Source organism: Eptatretus burgeri, chromosome 15 (assembly GCF_056783735.1).
Source record: "Eptatretus burgeri isolate ZD-2024b chromosome 15, Ebu_testis_v1, whole genome shotgun sequence".
NCBI classification, from domain to species: Eukaryota; Metazoa; Chordata; class Myxini; order Myxiniformes; family Myxinidae; genus Eptatretus; species Eptatretus burgeri.
Window position 1 is genome coordinate 43,619,491 of NC_140975.1, and position 18,794 is coordinate 43,638,284.

Consider the following 18,794-nt stretch of genomic DNA (forward strand, 5'->3'; position numbering starts at 1 on the left):
TTTGTTTGTGCAGTGGTGGTGGATCGAGAGCTCCTTCCTTCCCCTCTCCGGGCGAGACTCCGCCCAACGCTGAGAGGGGGAGTGGCCAAAAAGAGTAAGTGAAACTAAGGGGAGGAGTTTGTTGGCTTCGTAAATGGGCTTGCCCCAAAAAGACAAGGTGAATGAGGACAAAGTTGAGGCGAGCGTGCGCCGGGAAGGCAAGAGAAACGACAGAGCCTCTGACTGTCCCTACTCACCTCACGGCTCGACGACGTCTTGGAATCCCATGGACCCAGCCTGCCGGTGCCGGCACCTCGATTTGGCTTTGTCTGGTGAACAGGCCAGTCCTGGACTTGTATGCTGGACCTTGTGAGAAACCAGTTGAAACCCATCGTCGATCTGACTGTCTTGTGCCGTCGACCTTGCGCGGGGTCAGAGCGTGCGGAGGCCGCGTGCGGCGCGACAAAGGAAGACGAGCGCCATTTTTCCACGTGGCGTGCTCGAGCTTGGGGCGCGAATCCGTGGACATCGGCTTGTTACGAGCGACATTCGTGTTTTTGACACTTTCCTCTCGTCCATGAAACATCACCAAGTGCTCTGTCTTGTCTGCATGCTGTCTATGTCTTGTCTGTATGTCGTTTAAGGCTTATCTTGGTAGGGACCCCTTCGAAACCCGTAATCCGTAGTTCCCTCGTTGAGAACAGGTTATAGATGGATAAAAACATTGTCGTGAATATTTTGCTTGTTGTGTTCCCCAATAAATCTGGCTGATTCTTATGAAGTTGCCGCTTTGAATTAATTCGTGTCGCGTCGAACGATCTGCTCGATTGGTATATAAAACCAAAATGGTTACAGACTGGCAGAAAACGCTTGGCATCTGACAAAACCAGTCTGTAACCGGGGTCTATTTCCCCAACTGGTAAGGTCCAGGTGTACGTTGGTATCGCGATTGAAGACTCGTGACCCGAGGCCTGTGCCGAGCCAGCTGGCGTTATAAACCCCGCAGACGGCGGTGGTGAGGGTGGCGCCAAATCTGTAACTATGGCAGTCAAGACTCGTCCGAGAACCTCCCACTCCTGAATCTGCAATAGTATGTATCTTTTTTTGATAGCAAACTTAATTGATAATTGTGACGTCATCGGTCACACGGTACGGTTGGCCTCTAATATCAAATCTGGTTGGCCTCTGATTAATTCCTATACTCATTTGGACTTAATCAGCGCTGATAAATCTAACCTTGGAGAGCTTCCTTCATCGGGCCAAACGGATGGACATTCGAAATGTGAAGTGGGTGTGATGACTATTCAAAAACCAAGCTTTTAAAGGTGCTGTGGACTTTGCGGTTTTTGGGGGTAGGGGTGCCACCTTTTCATGTTGCAGAATTAGACCAACTGTGAAGGACCGTTGACAACTTGTGCATGTCACTGCCTGCTGGTTTAAATTTTGTTTGCAGAAGTTCCATGCAATACTGTTTCATAATGCATATTGAAGTGCATGATAAGAACTTGTTTCTTGTCCCAGAATATTGTCCTCACTTTCTTGACACTTGACCATGGCATGACATTAACTTTTGTTTGGCGTTGATGACGAGTCGGTGCTTCCATTGCATGGATTATGTTGCATCTCGGGTTCATAATGATGAAAATAACTTTTTGTTTGTTTGTTACCTTTGCCAACGAAGGTGGGAGGTTGTTTTCATCCCTGTCTTACTTATCAAAAACTTTTTTATTTTGACAAGTGCATTATGTTGGTCACTCCGTTTGTCTGTCCGCTCACCTTTAATTGCCTGCAGGTCACAATTTTAAATCGATCTTTATAAAACTTTACCACATGGTGGAGTTGGTGGTTTGAGAGAATACTATTTATTTTTGAGGTCAAAGGTCCTTGCCCCATAAATATCACTGCCAAAGTAAGTGAATCTCTTTGTGACTTCAACATTCTCACGACAAACACCACAAAAATTGGCTAAAAGTCTCAACATTTTCAAATTTCTAAATTCTTCAATTTTAATCTGGAAAAAAAAAATAGTTGTGCAGTTGGCTTGTATTTTCACAGTTTTAACCACGAGGGGGTTATTGGAAGAACTCATAAATCCTGGAGTTTGGGAGGATTGGAGGGCTGGGAGAGCACAGGGTGTTGAACCAGGTCAGTCTTTTGGACTGCCACATGTAAACCAGTGCTACCTGCCGCATGGTCGTGTTGTTTGCGACTAAACCGACACCCTTCACTTGCGTTGCTCATGGAGAGGGCAGATGAGCTCCCTTCGGGAGCCAATGGCTCTGGTATCTCGGAAGAAAAAAAATAAAATAAAAACCACCCATCTGGATTGGGCCAGTTTGTGGCTACTCGGGTAGCCGAGAGGGATAGTGGAACCCTTGATGTGAGGAAGGTAGGAAGGGATGGGAGCATGCCCCAGAGTAGCACGTCACTGTGTCCACTTTCCGCCGGTACTCCAGGGGCCTCTGGCCATTCCCCAGGCAGATGCCTGGCCCTTCCCCATCTCTTTGAGGTACCGATCAACCATGATGCATGTGGTCAGCCCATTGGCCACCTCCACTCACGAGGCTCTCCAGTGAGTGGAGGAGACCAATGGGCCAAAACGAGTCACATGTCCATACAGCCGCAGCTTCCACTCATGGGCTATGCAGGTAACAAATCTAATTTGAGTCTCTCTCAGAAATCGCTCATTGGACACAGTCTGACCAGCGATAGCCAAGGATTCTCCGAAGAGACCTGGTACCAAAACAATTGAGTCAGTCTCGGATAGCTGGTCAGAATCCAGGTCTCACGTCCGTAGAACAACACTGGAAGCCACAAGGACCTGAAGACTCGGACTTTCATCCTCCTGCATAGGTACCAACAGTGCCGCTCCCCCATGTCCCAGTGAATCCATGACTCCCCAGGCCTGATCCAGACATCTAATGACTTCTGGCTCACAGCCAGCAGAGACATGAATATCACTGCCAAAGTAAGTGAATCTCTGTGACCTCAACATCCTCACCACAAACAGATACAGACAAGATGGCAGCATCCAATATCTCATTGAAAGCCTGGATCTTAGTTTTGACCCAGGAAACCCATAATCCCAGTGGCTCCGACTCATCATGCAGCACCTCGCAGGCCCCCAAAAGGGTATCCAGAGTCTCCGCTAAGATGACTGCATCATCAGCGAAATCGAGGTCAGAGATCTTGACATTCCCAAACGATGCACTGCAGCTTGATCTCATCCTCTCCAAAATAGTCCATACAAGTGCTGAAAAGTGTGGGGGCCAGTACACACCACTGACAAATTCCAGTACCAACTAGAAATAAGTTGGAGATGTTATCATCACATCTCACAGCACACTCAGTACCAGAGTATAGTTCAGACATCGGATTGATCAGTTGTGGTGGCACCTGATGAAGACCAATTATCCTCGGGGGTGTCCCGATTCACTGAATCGAATGCTTTGCAGAGATTTATTTTGGCTGCAAGCAGCCCCTGCTGAAACCCTTGTCTGCGTTCGGAGAGGAGCCGAAGGGCAAGGATATGGTCAACCGTTGACCTCTGGTGTGAAGCCTTATTGCTCTGGGTACTGCTGCTTGAGCATATGGTGAACCCCATAAAGATTTATCCGAACAAAGACCTTGCCCGGCACTGAGAGCAGTGTCACCTTGGTAGTTGTTGCAGTCCTGGCGATCACCCTTCCCTTTCCACAGAAGGATAACAAGGCCCCTCTTCCAGTCGGTTGGGATGATGCCTGTGTGCCGGGCAGAGCACAGGACTGCATGCAACGACATTTCCACCAGCATTGAGAAGTTCTGTATGGATGTCTCAGTTCCCAGGAGCTTTACCCAATTTCTGCAGGTTCACCGCAGCCTGTGTTTCTACAAACGAGGGTGGATCACAGTTGATTGGAAGGTCAGCAATAGGTGTAGTAACACCCTTGACATTGAACTCAACAGCTGGGGTGAGCCTGGTACAGCCGCTCAAAGTAACCGGGCCAGCGGACCTTGACTTCAGACTCCTCTGTCAAGAGCCCATCACCCTCCGCTCTAACTGCAGTACACCGAGGGACAGGCTTTGAGGAATGCAATGTGTAAATTCCCCTGTGAGCAGGATGAGAATAGCTTGACCACATGTGATGCTCTTCCCCCTCAGATTTGTTGCACAGAGGCCTCCTTGTCCACCTTCAGCATGCACACATGTTTTACTCTTCAACAGCTCACCTCTGCCATTATGCTTGGCCCTATGACTTGTCAATGGTATCCAGTGTCCCTTGGGAGACAAAATTCCTCTTCGCCCAACGGTAAGTTCCAAAACATCCACCGGCAACATCAAGGATGGTGGTCTTGAAAGCATTCCAACTCTTCAGGATTCTCCAAACACCCAAACCCCTGAAATCCCCACTCAGCCTGTTTGCAAACTCCTCAGCTACTTTCTCATCTTTGAGCTTGCCAACATCCAGCCTCGGCTGGGATGGTACCATTCTCCCGGATTTAATCTGCAACTTCAGAGTTGCTACCACAAGCTTGTGGTCAGTATTGAGGAACTGTGCACTCCCGGAGACCCAGCAGTTCTGGATCATCCTCCAGCGACTATGAACGAGCACATGGTCAGTCTCCTTTGCCACACCACCACCATTGGAATACCAAGTCCAGCGATGAGCCTGTGGGTGCTGAAACCATGAGCCAGCCACCCTAAGTCCATGACTTCATGCAAAGTCAAGGAACTTTGTGCTATTCTGTTTCACAGTTCCAGACCTATGGGGACAAACGCATGTCTCATAACCATCTCTCTCAGTTCCAGTCGATGCATTGAAGTCCCCCAAGACGAGAAGAGTATCTCGCTTTGGGCACTGATCAATCACAGACTCGAGCATGGCATAGAATGCGTTCTTCATGGTGATCACGTGCCTCAGTCGGAGCATATACAGAGACCAGGGAAATGACACCCAAGGAGTGATGAATCCTAAGTCTCTTATGCTTGTTGACCAGTGTTACCTCAATTATCATTGGAGTCAGCTTATTGGACACAGCTATAGCAACTCCTTGGGCATGGTAACCATCACTGAGCAAACCAATAGTAGGTGTAACTTAAGGATCATCATCGTCTTAAGAACAGGACATTCTAGGCACCCACCCAAAGGGACCACCTAAGGAGGACCACTGTCTGGTGGACGACACCCCAGCACCACCCTGACACACACGACTGCAATCTGATCCCAGAAGGTTACCCCGTGGGTTTTTTTTTTCTTTACGTCAGAGTGGGGTCCTGAAGGCTTTTCCCCAATCCGGTGAGCTGCACTGCACAGGGGGTACTCCCACGGAGTGGTTTTTTAGATTTCCTTATGCTTTTAGTTTGTTTTGTGGAGTTAAGGGTTTTACGGTGGCCGGAGTGCAAATCCTGCCACCAGCCTCCTGAAAAAAAGCAAAGTAATCCAACCGCAGGAGAACGTCTGCAGACAGTTGGGCATTAGATATGGATGGCCGTTGGCTCACAAGTAGCTCCTACCGTTTGACAGGTTTTGTTTTTAATCCCACTGGGTGTCCATGCCCATGCACTCTCCTCACAAGGAGACTTGGTGGGGGAGATTGTTTAGTCACCGACAACCCGACCATGAAACAGGTTTACATGGTACCTTGTAGCAAGTCACCGATTTAATCTGACCTGCCATTAGCCAACAGCAACCATTCAAATATGGATTAGTTAGTATTTAGCCAACGGCACCCACGAAACTATACCTGTGGGAGAGGGAGGGTGCACTGTTGCTGAAGCTGTGGGAAGGCATGCTCCTCATCCTTTTGATGAAACTGCCATCCAGTTCTTCTCTTCCCACTTTTGTACCATTTTCATGGTAGAAGTGGGCACTGATATTTATTGGTTTTAAGAAAAAGAAAAAAGGAATGACACCACCAATCTGCCAGTGATGTGTGGGCACCAGACCTTGTACTTCAGCCGTATCACAGGAGATTCCCAATAATGTTGGAATTTCTCCCCATACAATTTACAAGTATTTTATTTATATATTTTCCCGATTGTCCCATTAACTTTATCTGTCAGTTTAATAACAATTATACATCCGATTTGCTGTCTTACCATTGGCTCTACATCCTTGATATAATTCAAGGACGTTTTTGTGTTCGTCACACTTTTCCTACAGTTCTGGGCCGATTATATCCAGACTTGCTTTATCGGATCAGTGTAACCCCAATTTGTTTATAGGGGTGTCTTTATGTATGCCGGCAGTTTTAGGTGGTGGGGGGAGGGGGGGCGAGGGGAAAGGAGGAAGGATGCAAATTCTCCATGTAAATGTGTATTTGGTAAATGCTGGCTGCCTCCATGTGGGGGAGGGTATTGCAGGTCTCACCGTTTTACAGCACAGTATTGTCCCCACATTTTCCAGTGGTGTGAGGTGTTTTGAATTGTAAGCAGTATGTTTTTGCTTCATACATGTAACCTGGGTGTTTTTTAATTTAATTTAATTTTGTCCAATTTTCGGGAGCGATTGAGGTTGCTGTCAGTTGCCTCCACACCGCCCAAATGAATGTCAGAACGTGTTGCATGCTTGGAGCATTGCCATCGGGTGGGTACTCTGCTTGTACTGTACTGTATAATTTTTAAATTTTTTTTGTATACCATGCCTAGGCTCGTGAAAGAGCTAATACACAAACGTATAACAAGGTAGGAGACGAGAGGGATGGGAGAAGGAAGTACAAAATAGTGGGGAACAAAGACTATAGGATATCTGTGGAAGGGAGAGCGATGGGGTGGGGGTTCATGGGGGTAAACAAGGTGGTGCTATGGGGAATTTGAAGGCAGTGGGTTTGGGGTGGATTATCGGGGGTTGTAAAGACGAAGATTTTGGATGGGGGAAGATAAGACGTGATGAACAGCTGTTTTGAAGACCTGGAGGGAGGAGTAAGATTGAAGAGAGTGGGAGTTTGTTCCAAAGGTGGGAAAAAAAGAGGAATGAAAGGGTGTAGGTGAGCAGTGATTCTTGATTTTGGTAGTTTTACCAGAAGGGGTTTGCTGGTGGACCTTGAGCGCCCTGATGGAATATGGGGGTGGGGTGGGTGTAGGGAGAGGACACGAGAAGACAAATCTGGTGAGAGTGAGACCCAAAGACTTAGCTTCATCACGGGAGATACCAATGATCCTAAATGCCTTGGTTTCCACAGCGTGAAGTCGAGCTAGGTGTGAGGCAGGAGCACCACCCCAGAGAGGGGAGCAGTACTCCAACAGACTGCAGATGAAAGCTTTGTCAATGCTTAGAAGCTCAGGTGTGCCCAAGGGAGGACTTTGCATGACGTAGGATGCCCAGTCGGCGACTGGCTTTGGAGGCCAGGTTGGTGATGTGGCTTTCCCAGGAAAGATCGTGGCAGATAGTGAGACCCAAAAGCTTGCATGAAAGGACTTCTTCAAGGGGATTGTTGAGAAAGTAGATTGGGGGTTGGGGTGGGGATGGGGGGGGGGGTCCAGACTGTCCTTTCAGTGAGACTTGTCAGGATTGAAAGATATGTTCCTCGTGTAGGACCAGCTTGTGATATTTATCCAGGTCTGCAGAGTGAAGCGGCTGGAGTCATCAGCAAAGAGGAGGTTTTTTTTATAGGGAATGTGTGAGATCATTGATGAAAACTAGAAAAAGAACAGGGCTAAGAACACTGGCTTGAGGACCTCCAGCCTGGATGGGAGGAGGAGATTAGATGATTCCATTGAGCCACGCGTTGACTGCGACAGGTGAGAGTCTGCGAGCCATGAGGAGATTGCCTTGGATACCATAAGAAGAGAACATTTGATGTAAAGAAAAGTTTGGGTGATTACTCGAGTAACTTTTTATTATTATTATTATTATTATTATTATTATTTAGTACATAGTCGGGGCTTGTGGAAGAGCAAGAAACGAACAAACTTCATCTCTTATTGGCATGTTTTGATACATTTTAGGACTTTACATCTAACTGGTATCAGATAGGACAGCATGTATGCTGGTGTTGTCATCTGTCAATGTCCCATTCAGACTCCAACAGGTTATTTATTTAATATGGTCTACCTCTGGCAGGAATCAAATCTAGGACCAAACCCATGCTGTCCCAGAGGTGACATGAGCTGAACCGCTGATGCGATATTCTCTTATCTTGTTCCATCACTCCATAAATTTTTTTTCCTTTCCTGAGGTTTCAATAAATGTTCCCCTCAGTTTTATTGCTTAACCCCCATCCTCACATCTCACATGCATAAAATTTGCTGACTTCTCATTGGTCCTGACTGTCTTATTACTCCGTCTTGGGTTGTGCTGTGATTGTCGTAGTGGTTCTGTGATTGTCAGGAGTTATGCGATTTGTGCCTTCCTGGGGAGGTCTGTTGTGATGAAGTGCCAACGCATATTCTTCAACTTTTGATTTTTGCCCATGATGTCTTCAACTCTGATGCTTTCCCTCTCCTGACCCCCCCCCCCCAACTCCACCATTATCTCAACATTACTTTTCTCTACCAATCACTCAAGCTCTGGCTTATGATGTCCAATCCTAGATTATTTCGAGGAAGTTTGTACATAGGAGGTTAATTGACCTACAGTGGTGAGAAAAAAAAAGTTTGTGAACCCTTTAGAATTGTCCATTTCTGCATAAATTTGACCTAAAATGTGATCACATCTTTCTGACAAATTGAATGTTGGTTCATTTTGCTGAATAAATAAATGAAAAAGTAGATTTGTGTGTGTTTCATAGCTTGCACTTGGCGTCGGGATCTATACGTGATTATGGTGCTGCAGCACAAAACCCTATTAGTGTGCAGGAGGGTGTTCCTTGTGCCGCAATCCCTTTTAGCTTTTCCCAATTACCTCATTACTTCATAACCTCACCCTTGACCTTATTTTCTAGCACTAAGCCTTCCTTTGACCACCCCCCTCCCCCACTTCACCTTGATTATTTTCCCAATTCTCTGATTTCCCCCCCTCCCCCTCAGCTGTTTGCTCTCATTATAAGTGGATGCTTGATTGACGAGGGCTACGTGAATTCCAAGGAAATGACGCTGCAGTGTGTTTACAACAACAATGCTAGTACATGTCGCTATGGCATGGCTGTGGGCATCATCGCCATACTCGTGGCTTTCGTCTTCCTCGTCGTGGACGCTCGATTTCCACAACTCAGCAGTGTGCAGGTTGTCTCCCCCACACTTCCCCCATTCACTGCATAAATTAACGATGAATCAACAAGTCACTTCGGAAATGCAATTTTTCTCCAATTGTTGCTTTCACGGTCATCCTTTCTGAAGTGTTGAACTTGTTTGCTTCCTTTTCTGCAGTTTCCGATTTGAAATGGAAATCATGCAACGCCGTGACTTTTCTTTTGCTCGTACTTGCTATAGGTTAAATGGTCACTTCCTGGGCTGTTTGCTTTGTTCCTCTACCATGTTCCTTCTGACTTCCCATTGGTAGCTTGTACATGTTTCTGCAGTTGTGCATGAGGAGTAACTGCTGAAATCTATCTATTCAGGTTCTTCCCAACATCTTTGTTCTTTGCTCCTTCCATACATCTTTCTAGTTTTTTTTTTCTTTCTTTTATCTTTAATTCCATTTCTCTTTCATTATGTATATCTAAGAATAGTGGGGCAGCTTAGCTCCAAAAAATAGGTCGATTGTGCACTTTCCCTTAAAAGCATGAAATTTGGCACATGGTTAGAGAAACACCATACAATGATTTTTCGTCCAGGGGCCACCGGAAATTGCACCCCCGTATGACGGCCATCTTGGATTTCAAAATGGCCGCCACTGTGGACCTGTTTTGTTAAATATCTCCGAAATAAGTTCAGATATCGAGACAGTTGAAACACCTATAACTACATTTTAGGGCTCTAGGAATGTAATGGTGATATTAAATGTTTGAAAATTGTGGCTGCCATCTTGAAATCCCGCCATCCACAGCTATTTTGCTCGAAAGGTCTATGTTCACATTTCGGAGACAAATAAATTTTGATGCTTTAAAATATTGATCAAACGATGAAACTGGTAGTAGTTATGAATCTACTCATTTCAGGGACATCATCCATTGTTATGGTGACTGCACAAGTGATCAACCCTACATAGGCCCGTTCATCTGCAACTGGAGATGGCAAAGCGCATCAAACCTGTGGATCCATCTAAGCCAGATGCTGAAATGGGTCGAGTTACTCAGTGGGAACTCTGCATTCTTTGTCGACAGAACACCACTGAAAAGGTTCAGTTTCCCAGTCAACGAAAAGGTGAAGCAGCACTCGCAGGGTACAAAACATTGGCTGATAATCTCCTCGAGTTTCATAACCTCGGTCTGCTGCCTAGAACGATAATCATTGACACATTGGACGAAGGTCATGGTGTCAAGGCAGCTTTCATTGCTCATAATGCACGTTGGCATAGGTCGTGCAGGCTTACGTACAACAATATAAAACTGGAACGTGCAAGGAAGCGTTCTAAAGATATACTGGCTGATTATGCAGGTGAAGGTACATCTGGTGTTTCTAAGCGCACTCTGTCAAGTTCTGCATCATCAATTTCTCAAGATCTCTGCTTTTTTCTGTGGTCGGTCATCTGGAAAAGAGAAACTTCATGAGGTTTCTACTTTCAAAACGGACAAACGTGTTCAAGAGTGTGCTGCACTTCTAGAAGACTATGACTTGCTGGGATGTCTCGGTGGTGGAGATATGGTTGCTCTTGAAGCAATATACCATGCAAAGTGCTTCGCCTCTCTTATCATGCATCCATGGTCCAAATGGAGCAAGAAGGCACCGAGAATCTCAATAACATGCTCTGTAGCATAGCATTTGCAGAACTTGTGATGTATATATATATATATATATATATATATATATATATATATATATATATATATATATATATATATATATATATATATATATATATATATATATATATATAATTTGGAGGATGCCACCATTGCTCCTGTATTTAAGCTAGCTGATCTATCAAACCTGTATTCTTCCAGGCTGGACCAACTAGAAATCAAGCAGGAAAGCTGCATACAATCTACAAGGCTCAAGCAGTGAATTCTTGCCCATTTTCCTGACATGAGAGCAACTAAAAAGGGCAGAGACATTTTGCTGATGTTTGATGAGGACATTGGACATGCCCCAAGCCTGTATCTCGCTGAGCTGTGACAAAATGCGAACGGGATTCTCCAAAATGTCTGGAAACGTTCGCGGTGGTTCTCAATTTCCTCGCGCGAGTCGCAGGACGTCGTTCTGGTGTCGCTTGAATTTTGAACATGTTCAAAAAAATTAGTGCGACAAATTTTCTCTCAAAATAGTCAGTCGTCGTGGTTGTCTCGAACCCTTCTCAATTTAGTTTCCGTGAGTTAGAAGGTGCGACAAATGTGAGACAACTTTGTGAGGGATTGGCGACCTATGAAACTAAATTGTGACTGATCGGAGAAAAAAAAAAGATAATCTGTCCTGGGACCCCTGAGAGTGCCACAAAACCGATTCAATGGAGAATATTTTTGGAAGAAATTGCGACATAACTGAGGTCATAATTCATTTATTAAAGTCTTTTGCTACAATATGTTCTGTTATTTCAAAAGAAATTAATCAGAAATTTACACAATGTATTGTCTACTCAATTTAATATATACATTGAAATCCACATGTTATCCATGCAATGTAATGTAGATAGATTCACAATATTTCAATCCAGATATGACTTAAAAAAAAAAAAAAAAAAAAAAACCTCAGTCCAAATTGTAAAACCAGCATTGATTGTCTGTCCTCTTTCTCTCCTGTTCTGAGTAATGGCCTTCAGTGCAAACTTTTCACTTTCCCATCATTCCTTTCACTTTCCCATCATTCCTTTCACCTTCCCATCATTTCTAAATCACGTCACACACATTTTTACATAAATTAGGTCACACAAAATATGGTCACACCCACAAGCCCTTATCAAGGCAGATGAACAATTGGGTCACACACAATGTTTGTGGGTGCAACGTTGACAAGTAACAGAACACTTTGAACAATCAGGCTTGGTCAGCATTCTCCTGTAATCCCACTATCCTGTTCTGCCAGGGCACAGCTGGTGATTCAGTGTGATTCCAAGTGAAAATTATCACAATTTTGTGTCTCCAACTAGTTGCGAGCTGTCGCAGCCCAGTGAGATACAGGCTTTAGCAAAGGTGTGTCAACAGGACAGTGACAGTGATGCAGTGCACCTTGCATGGGTGGCTCAGATAGTCCGTGGACATCTGTTTGATAAATCCAAGCCATTTGATGGTTCATTTAGTGCAACATGTCAGGGGGAATCTGTGCCTAGTTCACTTATATCATTAGTCAACATGATACTGGAGGGTCCAAGCATTAAGGACCAGGCATACCAACCGTCTAACCCAGCTGCACTAAGCTTGGCACAGCTTAAGTTCAATGCAGTCAAGCATGCCCGAAAGCAAAAGGACAAACCCACTAATTTGACAGTCTGCAACAGGAAACCCCACTGGCAATTTATATTGGGTTGAAACTACATGCAGAAACCAGGAAGAGAGAATTGGTGGAGAAGCTCTCCCAGCTTTGTATCAGCATCATGTTTAATAGTTATTCAGATTTCTGCTGTAGGGAAATAGTGTGTGCCTACTCTACAGATTGGAACAGGTTGTATGTACACCAAACCTGAAGCAGAACTTGTTTACTACATCCGCTGTTGACAATATCGATGTTAACCCGAGTACTACAACAGCTAAAGACTTTCCATGGAACCGGCATCTCATTATTCCAGCACCCAAGACAACCTGATGACGGCACTGATCGTGGTCGAATCATTATTGGTGGTGCAGCTGACATGCCGAAACTCGATGCTTTGCCAAATTACTACACCAATGTACCACCTGTTAAGGCAAGCGTAAAGGGGTCACCAGTTCCAGAAATATGCCTTAAGTCTCTGGCCCGGGAGAAGACGTCCGGTGGCGATAGATGGCTCGAGCATGTAAGAGAGCACATAGAAAACAAGACCAAAACCTCTTGTGCTGATAACATTTCTTGGGCAGCTTGCCATGCTCACAATCGGCTCGTCCAATGTCCATAACGGCGCTACTACCACTGTTTCACGAGAGTGCTCACACTGTGGCCATGATAAAACACTCAATGGATGTCATTTTGAGTGCTGTGCAGCATATAAATCCTGGGCAAACTCCTGTCATCACCTTTGATCAGCCATTATTCACAATTGCAAAAAATTCAGTGGAAATGGCCCGAGAGATATGGAGAGGATAAATTTGTTATTCTGTTTGGAGGGTTGCACTTTGAACTGGCTGCACTGAAGACAGCAGGTGACTGGTTAGCAGGAAGTGGCTGGGTAGGAGCCTTGGTGCAAGCTGACATTGCTTCAGCCAGAACAGCAGATTCCTTCCTGCAAGCTGCGCATGTTGCACGTACACATCACGCACATCAAGTTACAGCTGCAGCATCACGCATACGGTGACTATGCAAGAGCAGCTTACAAAGATCAACAGTTACCATTCAAGTAATGGTGTCAAAGAATCTCCACAATTCCAGTGCTGGAGTCTTGCATTGGCATCAGAGGTTTGCATCCTGGCCTTTGTGTGCTCGTTGAGGGAAGCTGACTTTGATATGTACTTCGATGCTCTCTGGAGCTTCTCCCATGGTTCTTTGCTCTTGAACTGGGGCAGGGGGCAGCGATTGTTCAAATGCTAAAGCCTGGAACAGCAAAGACCTTTGGGGAATATGCCAAAGAGGTATTCATCCCATTTGTTCTCTCCCAGTACAAATCTGCAACCCGACTTGACCTGGTGTGGGACCGTTACCTGCCTGAAAGTCTGAAGAGCATGACCCGAGAAAAGCGCGGCAGGGGAGTTCGTCGACGTGTGGGTACCTCAGTTGTAGTTCCTGGACAATGGCAGAATTTTCTTCGTGTCGACCAAAACAAGACAGAACTTTTCAGTTTCCTGTCCAATGAAATAATCAAGTCAGTTGAAGACCAGAGCAAAGAGTTAGTAGTCACACTGGAAACAGGTTCTTACTGCTCCACCACGCATGAATCTAGAATCACTTGCTCCATGCAGCCAAGAAGAGGCAGATGGCCGCATGTTCCTCCATGCAGCTGATGTGGAACAGAGCGGGAATGATGGGATCCTAATCCGAACCATTGATACAGATGTTGTTGGACTTGCAGTTATGACAACTCAGACTTTCTGTGAAGATATGGTTAGCCTTTGGAACAGGGAAGAGCTTGCGCTTCTTCCCTGCACATGACATAGCCACTGCTCTTGGCCCTGAGAAGTCTAAGGCCCTCCCCATGTTTCATGCACTGATGGGATGTGACACTGTGTCAGCATTTGCTGGGCGTGGTAAGCGAACTGCATGGGCTATATGGGAGTCGTTCCCAGAGCTCAGATGCAATATCTGAAGTCGACCATGAACAAAGAGATATAACTGAGTCCTGTATGAGCATTATTTGCAAGATTCGTCATTTTGATGTATGATCGCATAAGTACCTGTAGTGACATTAATACAGCATGAAAGAAACTGTTTGCAAAGAAAGGCAGAACTCTAGAATGAATTCCACCTACACACCATGCTCTGGTGCAGCATGCTAGGCGTGCAATGTACCAAGGAGCATTGTGCTGGGGCCAGGCATTACATGCACAGCCTGAGCTCCCATGTCCAAGTGAGTGGGGTTGGGAAAAATGTCCGACGGTCAGTTTAAACCGATTTGAACAACACTACCGGAAGCCGCAAAGATGTGCAATGAACTTATCCGGTGTGGATGCACTGATCGCTGCAGGTATAAGAAGTCTGCACTTCCATGCACGTCACTTTGTTCTTGTGATGGGGAATGCAACAGAGACTAGAAAAGTCAAGTGACTGTAACTGGTTTTTTGCAAACTGCTTGTGATGTTTTCTTGGTTCATTCCTTCACATATTGTGCTAACTGATGATAGTTTATGTTAGCCTTTGGATGGTGGCTATCTTGGATTATAAGATAGCTGCCACATATTCAATCTCGCCATTGGATTCCTAGACCCCTAAAATGTGGTATAGGCGTTAAAAACTGTATTGATATCTTTACTACTTAATGAGATATTGAGCAAAACAGTTTGTCAATGGTAGCCACAATTTTCAAACATTTTGTCACCATTGGCTTCCTAGAGCCATACCATCTAGGTTTTGGCTGTTCAACTGTCTCTATCTATACTAGTTGAGGAGATATTGAACAAAACAGGTCCACACTGGTGGCCATTTTGAAATCCAAAATGGCCACCATACAGGGTGCAATATCCGGTGGCCCCTGGACTAAAAATCTTTGTATTGTATTACTCTAACCATGTGCCAAGTTTCATGCTTTTAAGGGAAAGTGCACAATTGATCAGCTAAGCCGCCCCACGAGAAGTGAATTATTGCAGGTTTTCCGGAAGGCTCACTTGGCTGCTCCTGGGTGGGTTTTGAGGGTATTGGAGTAGCAGCTTGAAACCAGAATCCTATCCTGGTAACCCACGAAGGGTGCTGGCGATTGCATTATCAATTAACAATTGCATTGATTAATTGTAACTGTTATTCACTGCCCCCCCCCACTATAACCAGCCATGATGCCCAGTCATGTTTGATTTATCTTCATAAAGCTTTAAAAACATCTTGCTTGTTGGGTGCAGGAGAGGAAGTATTTTGTTCTGGGGGATCTGATGCTGGCCGGTGAGTCATCTTATTCATTTATTCATTTTCCCACAGAAGTTTATTGCTTGACCCATTTGTCTATCTTCCTTTTAACCTTCTGATCTTTTTCTGTTCCTGCTTCCCACTTCCCTCCCCCCTTCCCCCACACCAATTTCCATAAACCTCCATATTGTTTGTTTGCTCAGGTGCACTTTCATTTCTCTGGTTCATTGGTTTCTGTGTGCTGACAAACCAATGGTCCAAAACACCTGATGTGGCAGCTCTGGGGATCGTTGTTCACAGTGCTCAAGCTGTCATTGCCTTTTCCTTCTTCTCCATCATCTCCTGGGTATGATCCAACCTGTTGACATTTTTTAAATTGTATTTGTTTTCATTTGTTTTAAGCAGGGTTGGACTTGGACTTTGAACTTGTTCTGCAGAGCATTAAAAAAAAACAACTGCCTTATGTTGCCTTGAATTGCAGTTTATCAAGTTTTGGGACAGGAGGACTTGGGGTGGTAGGGGGGGGTGGTGTGGTGTGGTGTGGGGGGGATAAATATAATAAAGAAATAAAAGCCTTGGAAATAAATAGAGCTGTTGGAGAGAATAAATAGAGCTAATGGCTAACAAATAAATAGAGAAAAAGAAATAAAAGCCTTGGAAATAAAAGCCCTGGGAATATAATAAGGAAATAAATAGGAGGAAGGTGAATGGAAAGGGAGGGAGGGACATTAGTGGGGAAGTTAGGTATGGGTACATGGTCAGGACTTTGTGCAAATTGAGTGAGCACAGTGAAGGTGGGGGTGATGGTGGTGGGGGTGACAATTCAGTGGGAACAATCTCCACCCCCCTTCCCCCCTTGCACTCTCTGCCAATGGGTTTTTTATTTTTATCCCCCACCACGTGGCGGAAGGGGGATATTGTTGCCACCCAGGGCGTCCGGCTGTCCGTCCGTCCGTCCCTCTGTCCAGGCGTCAACATTTATAGCTGTGAGTGCGATAACTCAAACTGTTCGCAATATCAATTTGAAATTCGAGTCACACATGAACCACCTGAAAAGGAAGAACTCTATTGATTTTGGGCGTGGCGGGATCCAAGATGGCCGACTGGGGTGGCCATCTTGAAAAAATGTTTTTTGTAATAAATGGAAAACCGCTTCTCTGATTTCAATTATTTTTGGTTACTGCGTTCCTCACCCCTGGGGAACTTTTTCGAGACGATGACCAAATGGTGTCTTGTTTCCAATTCACCTCCCTCATTATCTGGACTATGTATGACCTTTTTTAATTCAATGGTGGGGGATTCCCCATCTCTGATGGTATATATTTTTTTTATTTTTTGGAATATTACAATAAAAGCATTTGGAAAGCTACATGCATTTCCTTCTTCCGAGCATGAATGGCGTGAAAAAAAAAGTTGGTCCCATCTGCTACAAACAAAACTAAAGTTGGATTATCTTCTCTAAAAAGTTGTTTAGGCTACATATGAGAGCCTACCTGGTCTGTTCAGCTGATTTTGTAGGCAGTGATCACTTTTCATTACTCCAGACGATGGCAAATGCAAAAAACCAAGATCAGACAAAACTGCCAAATGTTCTTGTTCATCATAATCTTCAGATTGTGCATTTCCAAGCTGCCTTTTTCAACGGCTATGATGGATACCTACAACAAAGTTTCACTTGGTGTAGCATCCTTTGCTATCATAATTGTTATTGCTTGAAAGGGTTCCACGAAAAGTACGCAAGACTGCATTCCTTTCTAAAGGAAGAAGGGATCAAAGGGGTGGGTGGGACTACGGCTCTCAATCGGCTTGATGGTAGTGGGGCCGCTAGACACATTTGCTCTTGGGCCAGACTTTTATGGGTTTGGTTAATGGAGGAATATTATTGGGAAGTCAGTGACAGTACTATTTCAAATGTGAGATCATCTATAAAATATCCACAGGATCATTATATTATAATGTGAGCTTGTCTATAAAGTCCACGACAACATTTGTAAATCGGTAGTAAAACATCTATATATTTATTTTAAAAAAATGAGTAATAAAATGTTTGTTTTGTTTTTTGAATGCAAAAGTATGTAAACAATATCGGGATGGTCACAAGAAATGAGCATGTGATATTATCCCTTCATCTTTCTTTCAATAATGGTTGTTCCGAGAACTCTCGCTCTCACACGCTTATCCGATTGACACAAAATTTTCACCAAAGGTGCATGACTCATGTAAATGTTTTAATAATAATCATGTCATGGGTCATGTGGTGGTAGCCATGGTGGAAAAAAGGGAAAAAAAAGTTTAGACCTCTATCTCAAAGCGCTCAATGGAGAATAAAAAAAACAACAAAAAAAAAACTTTGCACATGGGAAACAATATATTTGTATATTTTAATATAGATGTCAAAGATTGTTTCATTATGCCATCATCATTGCATATGTTGAACGCTTCATCCAATCAGTATGTAACATAAATTGTCAATTTTTGATTTAAATAAAAAAAAAAAAATTTGGAGGGTAATCTCGGGCTAAATTGTATGGGGGTGGGGGGGGGGGAAATTGATGACTTCATCCATCATGTGGTTCGGCAGCCATATTTTAAACATAAAAACCTTCAAAAAAACTTATCTGAAACGGCTAAACTGATCGTGGCGAAACGGTATTGATATGATCGCCTATCCATGAGGAACAAAAGTTCACCTATGATTTCATAGGTCACATGGTTTGCTTGCTATGAATTTTTTTTTGAAGAATAAACCTTTGAAAATCTCCTCCAGAACAGCTTCACAGATGGAAGGGAAACTTCAAACTTTCCCCCATGCCCCACAAGCCTCAGGGATCCCATGGTGTTCACAAATAATTAACAAGTCACATTGGATTGAACAAAAATCTTTAATTAAAAAAAACCAAAACATTTCCCTTGAACCACTTGAATCGATGTGAAACGTCACAGTTATGATCTACTAGTCACAGGGAATGTATGTTTTAAATGTCAACCTAATCGGATGCATGGTCTGACGGGCAGAATTATTTAATATTTTGCATCTGGGTTCACGGATTCAAATCAAACTCGGTACAAGTATGTTTAATGATTTAGTAATGTGGGTGGAGGCATATCTGGCGATGTAGTGACATCGAAAAGTGTCCCTTTCGTGTTTAAAATGCTTTTTATTAGGTCATCTCTTCCGAGATGA

The 18,794-nt window shown here is 44.3% G+C and overlaps 1 protein-coding gene across 1 annotated transcript in view; it reads left to right on the forward strand.

Moving 5' to 3' along the window:
• LOC147012066 (synaptogyrin-2-like) overlaps positions 1-18,794 on the forward strand; it is a 43,634-nt gene that overhangs the window by 7,644 nt on the left and 17,196 nt on the right. The window contains exons 2-4 of the mRNA XM_085858210.1: positions 8,927-9,121; positions 15,607-15,646; positions 15,814-15,956. Of these exons, the coding sequence (XP_085714336.1) occupies positions 8,927-9,121; positions 15,607-15,646; positions 15,814-15,956 (378 nt within the window). The remainder of the gene's footprint in view (positions 1-8,926; positions 9,122-15,606; positions 15,647-15,813; positions 15,957-18,794) is intronic.